Source organism: Astatotilapia calliptera, chromosome 20 (assembly GCF_900246225.1).
Source record: "Astatotilapia calliptera chromosome 20, fAstCal1.2, whole genome shotgun sequence".
NCBI lineage: Eukaryota > Metazoa > Chordata > Actinopteri > Cichliformes > Cichlidae > Astatotilapia > Astatotilapia calliptera.
This window is the reverse complement of record NC_039321.1, coordinates 26,756,059-26,765,976: the sequence shown is the minus strand read 5'-3', so window position 1 is coordinate 26,765,976 and position 9,918 is coordinate 26,756,059. Positions and strand designations below refer to the sequence as shown.

General features: G+C 41.6%; 1 protein-coding gene across 1 annotated transcript; it reads right to left on the bottom strand.

The window, feature by feature from the left end:
- Positions 1-338: 338 nt before the first annotated feature.
- perm1a (PPARGC1 and ESRR induced regulator, muscle 1a) lies at positions 339-8,076 on the bottom strand. Its single transcript, XM_026153973.1, has 4 exons — positions 7,881-8,076; positions 3,895-7,565; positions 1,436-1,552; positions 339-1,270 (listed from the first exon to the last, which is right to left on the bottom strand). Exons 2-4 carry the CDS (start codon positions 7,541-7,543, stop codon positions 1,140-1,142), a joined length of 3,897 nt encoding a protein of 1,298 aa, XP_026009758.1. The 5' UTR covers positions 7,544-7,565; positions 7,881-8,076; the 3' UTR covers positions 339-1,139.
- Positions 8,077-9,918: the final 1,842 nt, after the last annotated feature.

The window sequence follows — 9,918 nt, the reverse complement described above, 5'->3', positions numbered from 1 at the left end:
GTGCCTGAAGATACAATTTAAAGCTATTTGCTAAGTTGTCTGTCACGCGCAGACACAACAGTGATTCATCACTATTAGGCAGCTTTTTCATGCTCAAATGATTCATAAGTCAGTGTTAACTGGCTCAACAAACAACAACAACAAAAAGATTCCTTTGAAAAATCAAGAGAACTTTGAAACACTTGGAGTTTATGGTCCAGTGTTGCCCACTGCTGGACAAAACGTCTTGACAGAGTGCTCTTTGAATACCAACAATATTGACCAAACTTTTAAACTCTTTAAATTTAAACAGTATATTAAAATATATTGTGATATAAGCTTAGTCTTATATTTCTGTACTGATTTATCGGCAGTATTTTGTTTATTCTAGGGAAGAAAGACATTGTAAATCACACAGCTGCGTCCAGTTACATGAGTTTATGTCGCCATCTAGTGTTTAGAAAGGTTTGCGTGCACGTCTGCTTTTTCAATAACACACACAGCACACAACCTACACTGTTTACTTTAGTTCAACTGAAAGGCATCACTGCCATTATCATCAACATCCACAGCTCAGTGCAACATATGACAACAGTATACAGATCTCTGTCATTAACATAAAATACCATTCACATAATATATAATATACATATAACTGATACTGGCACAGAATGCTGTCCCCCTTAAATAAATTATGCTTCTGAATGGGAGTGGCTACAGTGGCAAATCTGTAAAATACAATAACTGTGAGTAAGAATATTTTAAAAGTTTGGTTGATTTAAATAGAAGCATCTGCTACCAAAAGTCATGTAATGGAAACAAGTTTGTGTAAATTTCTCCTGAATCTCTACAGTCTCTCACACTAATCCACTTATCACTCATCACCTCCAAGCTTGCTTCACACATACTTATGCATCTGATTTTTCTAAAGCCTTCTTTCAGTCAGATGAGCTTGCCTCATCTTGCCTTTGGTCGTTTCATTTTTTTTCTGAACACTTTCGGATGTTAAAGTTTCACTCAAGTTAAATAACTGCTCTTAAAATAAACACTTTCTCTGGAAAGCTCAGTGAGACGTAAGATCAGTAATCACAGTGCAAACGTGTTTCAACAATCCGCCGCGGACTTTCTGGAAAAGATGGATCACTTCAGCCTCGACATATTTAGAGGCCGAGAGGTGAAGGAGCAGGCAGCGCCCTGCGGTGCAGTTTCGTTTCACAGCCGGCCGCCTCCGCTTTGACGTACTTACGCAGGTATCGAATGGCTGACAGGGCACTTACATTGGCCAGCAGAACTGTGTGGAAAATGCAAGTGAAAAAGTGAGTAATCCTGTTGCTAAAATCCAAGTTTCAGTGTGTCAGGACTTAAGCGCAGTCACTTAATAGGAACCATTTTGTAATTTCAGTCTTTAAAAAGGAAATTTTCTGTGGTATTAAACACCCTGATGCTGCACACGTACCAGCCTTCCAAGCATCTCCGACTTGAGGATTTGCAGTCTTCAGCACCCACGAGGCAAACGCAATGCAAACCAGACACATGTCTGACTGTTTGAGCGGCAGGAATGGGGCATCCAACCCTTCAAAGACAGAAATGTTTTGAGTGGGTAAGCTGTTCGTGCAAATGCAACACACAAGAATGGAACAACCATGTACAAAGAAATCCAGTTGTGTTTGGCAGCTGTAAATAAAATCCCACCAAGTTTGGCCTTCCTCTGCTCTCACACAGTGCCCCAGTAAACCTCGAAACACCTGCAGACAGTTCACTTCTAGGAGTATATAAGTATATATATATCTAGTGAGTATTTGTGACCTTAAAGATAACCCTCATGGGTAAGCAAAAGAGCTCAGATATCATATAGCATATTAATTAAATGCATTGGAGGAGGAGAGGGATTTACACATAAAGACTCATGAATAAATATGAGGTAATTTCATTTCCTTCACAGCCAAACACAATTACAGCCGGCTTAGAGCTCAGATATGACGCTCATTGAGTGAAGTCAACTTATCACGCACTACCATTCCCCTTAGCTTCACTCCTGCGTGCCTGCAGTCCAGTACGGATCGTGTGACAGCTGAGGAAAGAGAATCTGTCCCAGTCAGGACTGTAACAGCTGACCGAGCAGTGGACATGTCCAACGTTACAGTCGTCCACATGTGAGGAAAACAAAAAAGAGCTTAACTAAACCTGATTTAATGAAAAATAGTCTATTAGTTTTGGTTTTTTGTCTGGAGGCCTCACAGAGATGCAATCTGTTGGACAGGTTCATACAGTTAGAGCAGTCTTCATCTTGCTCTTCGAAACATCTTTTTTAAGTTTAAGTGTGTCACTCTAAGATACTGTAATACAGAATTTTTTTCACTTTTCCATTGAGGCTGGAGTGGAAAACAATATCAGGTCCAGCATACTGTAGGTGAAGTGTTCAGAAGACAACTGGACTCTATTCACCTCCTCTGGGCTGTGTTTGCTGCCTCGTTCAGGAGATTTTGGCTGATCACAGGCAGTGTTGGTCAAGTTACTTGAAAAAAGTAATCAGTAACTAATTACTGATTACTTCCCCAAAAAAGTAATCCCGTTACTTTAATGATTACTTATTTTCAAAGGTAATTAATTACTTAGTTACTTAGTTACTTTTAAAAAACACGATTTACAACCTGAATAGGTGATAAAGCAACAGATCTTTCAGCCCAATTCTACTTTTTCTGCATAATCCATCATACAAAATGTAATCAAATGGAAAAGTCTCTTTTTTAAACTTGTTTTATTAGTTTTAATCTTTTAATTTTTTAACTTTAAAATTTAATTATATGCAACATTCTCTGACTGGAAGAAATTTGTTTAATATTTAAACACATTCCAGCACATAAAATATATATATATATATATATATTTTGTGTTTACACTCACTCTTTCAAGTAGATGCAAGTAAAACACAGCAGAAAATAAATAAAATCAAAGACTAGCGGTCCTTTTGCTCTATTTTCACCTGTAAAGCAGGACTGCGGGTAGGCGGAGGTTTACCCTGGTGCAGGTGTGCCACAGCGGTCAGTGGAAGAATCCGCGCGAGTTTCTCTGTGAGTTTCCCATTACGTCATAGCGCACTCGGTGCTTGCTTGGAAGTTTATGGGTTTTTTTTCGCTGTAAAAAGAAGTTTTCTTCCTACGCGCAGCAGACGCTAATGTTTTTGTCACTTTTTATGGAATCAAACTCAAAGTAAGGTCAGTACTTCCACGCTTTAAACGCTGCACGCTCATACTCTCTCCCGCACTCGATATATTATCCATTGTTGATCTGCACACAGCTGTTGTCATGAACGTCACACTTGCTTACATCACTGTCATGAGACGTTCTCCCAAAAACATCACGGTTTTAGTAACGCAGTAACGCAGCGTTCCTACGGGAAAGTAACGGTAATCTATTTACTGTTTTTGCAATAGTAATCCCTTACTTTACTCGCTACTTGAAAAAAGTAATCGGATTACAGTAACACGTTACAAGTAACGTGTTACTGCCCATCTCTGATCACAGGTCATTTTAAGATTTGAAAGCAACTGAGTGCTGCTTTGTGCAACGATGACAAATTTAGACCCCTATCTGATACGTGGACATGTTTGTAAAATCAGATGGTTAAGCTGGGAGAATATAAAGAATGAATGAGGGGAAAATGCATTTTCTGTCTTTTTTCCCTTTCAACTTCTTACAAAAAATAAAGGCAAATTGAATCATTTACTTGGAATTTCAGTGAAGATGCTACTGAGATCTCATCTCTTTACTTTTTTAAATCAAACCAATCCAAACTGTTATGTCTGAAATCCAGGATACATACTGAAGATTCGACCACTGCACATTGCAATGAATCTCATAACCTAACGCATTTCCACGGTTACTGTGTGCATCGTTGTGTTAAAGTGGACTTACTTGGATTTGAAACGGCCGTCTGCAGGTCTTCGTATCTGAAAGGCTGCTGTGCTAGTTGGCTGACTACCCTGTCCTCAAAGTGGTAGAGCAGTGGATCAGGAAACATCACGTCTTCATTTCCCAGTGCATTCAGAGAAGAAACTGTCCTTGCATGAGAACCGCCCCTTTGTCTCGCAGGTACGAGAGACAGAGAGTGCGACGCCTGGTTTTGGACTGTAGATGCTGAAAAATTTATGTTCCTGAAGGAGAATGTTGTTTTCCAGAAGAAGTTTTGTCTGAGGTTGTTCTCTGCAAAGAAATCATCATACATGTCTTTAGAAATATGAGATGAGCTCGCCTTGCGGCTGAACCTGGTAAATACCCTGACAGGACCGGTGTTATCCTCTTCATCGGATTCCGACTCGTCAGATGAGGATGATGAGGCAAAGAAATAATCATAAGCTTCCGGGAACTGGAATTTTCTGTTAGCTGAGCGAGAGCTGGAAAAGATAGGAACTGGCTTGTCTTTGGTCTCATCTTCAGTTGCGATGAGCGGATAGAAGAAGTTTTCTGTGTCGAACTCAGAGAAAAAATGATCATACGTTTCAGGGACTGAATTCCCGTCATCGTAGAAGGTGGTTAAGTTATCTGCAGCTGGTTGGCTGGGAGCAGTTTGTTTCCCTCCAAAGAAGTACTGAAATATATCTATGAGAGAGATGCTGTAACTGTCTGTCAGAGAGGAAGGCAGAGGATCTGTGCCTTTGTCTTGCTTAGGCAAGACATACTCTGCTTTCTGAGATTCTCCTTCATCTACTGTTTGTAAAGTTTCACATTTCTGCGTGTAGCTAAATGACTCAGACTCGAGTGCACGTAAGTTGTGCACGCTGATATTTTTGGAAATCTTTCGGAGGGACTTTTCAGCCTTTTCTGAGAGGAAAGGTCGAGAAGTGTCGCTCACAGATGTCAGCATCACATTTTCAGGGTAAATATCAGCACTTCGGCTCACGTGGGCTGATTCACTCTCCCATAAAACACTTCGTGAAGGGGAAAAATTGGCCGCGCTATTAGGATTAAAACATGATTCTACAGCATCGGGGAAACCAGAGGCGTCCTCGGTCGTTTGCTCGGGTGTGGACTCGTCTATTTGAGTGAAAAAGCCTGAATCTGCCATCTCCTCGTTTTCCTGTAACGGTGGGAGGGAGCTGGGTGGAGCAGCTTTGCTGATCATTCTCAAACCCAGAATGTCGTTTATTGTCAGCTTCTCCATCTCACTCCAAAAGGAAGACATAGCAAACACTGGATTCAGCACCCGTTCAGGTTTACATTCAGCTTCGGGTACCAAGATGGCATCTTCCGCTTTTCCCAACAACTCGCACACTGAGTCTGGGCTCTTGAGTCCAGATTTCTCGTCCCCCTTTTTTCCTCCATGACCTCCAGACTCTTGCTCGCTGACAGATGAACAGAAACTTGCTGGCATGTCTCTGATATTTCCATTTGACCGTGACTCTGTGTTCAGAGTACCGCAGGATGATACATTTGTGATATCTGAAAGACTTGTTAGTGCATCTTCAGACACGGGTGATTTGGTTTCTGCTCGACTCTTGCTTGTTATCTGTGATGCCGCTAGTGTTTCTGTGCTTTTCTCTGAAATATCTAATTTGGGTGAGGTGTGAACCTCAAGAGGACATTCTGTATTCACACCTATACAGGGTGAACTTTTAGACAGAAAGCTTTCATCGGGCGAGGGATTAAAACTATCAGATGTAAATTGAGCGCTGATAACTTTGCAGGCAGAAGTTTTTAATTGCAGAGGTTTTGTGAGCAAGCCTTTTAAAGTCGAGGCTGTAGGTGGAGAATAGTCGGTGTTTGCCATTGTGCCGCTATATTGGTCTGTGTTGTGAAACTCCTTTTCCAGCTGTTGTTGGGGCTCAGCCTCACTGGGACACAGTGTGGGCTCGTCCCCGCCAGAATTTCCAGCCTCCACAGCCAGGACTGACTTAGCGGCGGGTTGTCTGTCATTTTGGCCGACTTCCACAGAAGTAGCATTTGACTCTGAGCTCGATAAAAGACTATGAGTTACTGCTTTGACCTCTACAGCAGATGTGAGATTCTGTTCATTTTCAGGTGAAGTGACGGAGTGACGCCCCTCGACTTTTATGTCCCCGCTCTGACTTTCTCTGCCCATGTCTGGTTTACCATATTCACCTACTGTCATTAAAACTGGCAGTTTAGGATACATTTTCAGTCCAGCTGATTTTTCCTCCTGCGACTCGCTGCAAACCTCTGAGTTTGTTGCCACAGTAGCACTGCTGTTTGGTGCAGACGTTGCACTGTCATCAGTTTGACTCAGTGTGGTCGCTGAGCTATTGTTTGCTGAATTATTGTCGGATGTATCTGTACTCCTCCTCTGCCTGCCCACACTCTCTGACAAATATTGGTGCTGACTATCACATGGAGGATTAGAAGATATAATGACCGGGAAACTGCTGCTGGTCATTGAATATGGTGTTAGAAGAGATGTGAGATTTTTCTGTGGTTCGTTTAAATAAAACGACTTGATATCCTCAGAAAAGCAGAGACCTGTTCCTGCTTTTGACGGGCACTGCTCCTCCTCCGAGTCGCTCGGCTTGACTAAAACCTGCCTCTCGTATCCGTGCCCACCTTCGCCTTGCTCCACACTGAGCCGTCTCTTCTTTCTCCTCTTCCTCTTCATGGAAGCAGACGGAGATTCTTGGATCACTGCTTTGTTTGAACATGCTGTGTCTGACTGTGAAACAATAGGAGTTTGGTCTTCCTGCCATTTAATATTTGCCATGTCCAAATCACTGGCTAAATCAGTGGCACACTTTTTACAGAGGTGTTTCAACAATTCTTCCTCTTTAAAGTCATGTAGAAGTGCGCATGTCTGCACCTTGTTTGGTGTGGTCACTGAGCAGACGGCCGTGCACAGTGAGTCACGATTCCACTGCTGTACGTCGCTGACTCTGGGTTCTGTGCAGGCTTCCTCTCTGATGAATAACTCAGTTTCAGTTGATTTGTTAGTGTTGAGTACTGAGTTACTGGCTGCATGTTGCAAGGAAATGCTGGGGTCAGAGTGCACTTTTCTCAGTGTGTTTGTCTTTCTGATGGTGTCGACAGGCCTCTTGCTCTCTTTGCCAACTGCTGTTTCACCCCTGGCAGGCAGAAAGTTTAACTTTTGGATGTTTTTTGGCAGTGCATCTCTACTGGCCTGCTGCCCTTCGCTGCACCGCTCCGTCTCTTGTATTGCCTCACTGTTTTTTCCAAAGTTCACTCGGCTTGGCTCAGGCTCTGTCAGACTTTTCAGCCTTTCAAAAAACATATTGACGGACTGCAGGTGGATATCCTCCTCGCTGCCCGAGAGGACGCTCTCCATCCCTCCTATGCCGTGTTTGCTGAGGTAGTGTTCCACAGGAGAGCCCTCACAGTGTGGCGCCCCATCGATAGGGCGGTCAGTCTCAGAAAAGCCTGCGGTTAGATCGACTCTCTGAGCCCTCATGGCAAGAACAGACCCCGTGTCATCAATGTCACTCATCCCCGAATCTTCGAGACCTGCTAGCGATGGAGGAAGCAGATTACACTCCTCGCACTCTGCAAAGAAGCGCTCCCAGTCATGGTCACAGATTTCCACACTGTATTCAAACTCTTCCATTTTGCTTCAACTTCAACAAAACCTGCAAAATCAATTTAAAGAGCTGTCAAGTAAAACCCTTGTTATCAGGTAATATTAACATTTACAGATCTTGTCAGGATGACTAGCAAACTCTAATCTCAAATCAACTCATTAATAAAGCTGCTCATAAAAATACAAGGATATGAATTTTAAGTGCGCGTCATTTTCAATCCACAATTTAAATTGCAATGCAAATCATAAAACTAAAATGCCACAACTTACAACTTACTTATATTAAAATTACAGCATATAGAATTCAAATGTTTATGTGTTTTAGCTGTTTTGTTGTACTTTTACATCCAAACATGGTTCCTACCTGTCCTGATTCAAGCTGTCCTGCTCTACAGGAGATGAAGGTCAAGGAAGTCTCTGCAGCACCATGCTGTACGTCCTCTGGTAGGTGTTCTTGCATGTGAGCATGCGACAAGGCAAGCCCCATGATCTGATAAATATAGAGCGGTGCTTCTGATCACGTAATACACGCAGTGTTCTCACAGCCGCCATCTCTAACAGAGGTATAACATTTCTGAACTTTAAATAGATTCTCCCCTGGCAAACTGCTAATCTGCTTTTAGAGTAGCTTTAATGTTACTGTTGTTTAATTAGCAGAAAAACTCTTGGCATATTTAATTAAAGTTACGTATGTTTTATTATTAATCCTGACTTTTGGTCAAATAAGTGTGCTTAAACCTCAGCAAGTAGCCGGAGTGGCTGGGAGCAGCTATAAAAGAGGTCCCTCAGCAGATATGGGTGTCATGTGAGGTGTGTGTCAGTCAGCTGATACCTCACTGTTGTGACATCATGGGGTGACAGCCAATATGAAACTTTCCCATGCAATGTTTCCAGCTAAGGCGAGCCAGAAAGACAGACGGAAGAAAGTGGCACAAATGACTTAGACGTCATTTGTGACTCTTCTGAGGCTGAAAATCAGAAATACAAAGAAAAAAATAAGATTGCTTTATCTGAGGAAATAAAAAAATATATAAAGATGTTTAAGAAAATAAATAAAGGTGCTTTATTGGCAGTTTCTAAAAACAATGCCAAAGGATCAAAACACAATTTAGTGAAAAATACACAGACCAATCCATACACTGATTAACTTCAATTTAAATAGTCTTAATAAATAATTAGGTGTTACATACAAGCACATGTGTGTGTCCAGGTCATTTATTGTCTGTCAGGTTATGGCATGTTAATATAAACTGTTCATCTGATGACTGATGTAAATATCGAATCAGCCAATCACATGGCAGCATTGAAATGCATTCAAACATGTAGACATAACAACTGCAACAACATGCAAACACCGCATACGCAGAAGAGCATCTCTGAATCAAACTTTGAAGCAGATGAGCTACAGCAGCAGAAGACCACACCAGGTGTCACTCCTCCCAACTAAGAACAGGAAACCGAGAGTACAACTCACACAGGTTCACCAAAATTGGAGAAGATTGGACAAATGTTGTCTGCTCTCACGAGTCTCGATTTCTGCTGCAACATTCAGATGGTGGTTTCAGAGCTTGGCATAAACAACATGAAAGCGTGGATGCATCATGCATTGTGTTAACAGTTTAGACTGGCAGCAGTGATGGGGGAAACTTCCATGCTTTAAATTCAACATCCTGTCTGAGTATTGTTGTTGACCATGTCCATCCTTTTGTGACTGCAGTGTACTCATCTTCTGACATGTCATAAAGCTCAGATCATCTCAAACTGGTTCCTTGAACATGACAGAGAGTTCACTGGACTCAAATGGCCTCCACAGTCACCGCATCTCAATCCAATAGCTCACTTTTGGGATGTGCTGGGCTGTATGATGCTAGTACATCAATATAACCCAAAGTCTGTGAGGAATGTTAGAGGGTGTACGTTAAGTAACCAGATATTTCCTGTTTCCTTCTGATAAGAGAATTTTTAATTATGAGACCTCAATTAGCTTATTGAAATTTAGCAATACAGTTAAATTAGAGACTGCAAGCAGTCCTTGTGTCATTAGATAATTTACATTTCAATCTTTGTTTTAACCTCACCTGTCTAATAGTGAAGACAAGTTCTGTTTCCTTTGTCGTGATTTTTTGTGTGTTCCTTCCAACATAAAGCCTATTTCTTTGTTGCAGTGTTTTGATGGGCTTATTTGCATCGTGTTATCATTTGGTTTGGAGGGTGTCTTTAGGGCTGGATTTAGGGTGATTAACTTTGAGTGAATGTTAATTGTCAGTAAGATTTTGCCTAATTCTGCTCAACAGGCATTTGCTGGTGTCTTATGCTTTACTACAATATAACACAGGGAAGGACGACACTATGAAAAATTTTAAGTGAAATTTTTATTGGAATTTTAGCGAATGAACAGTTTC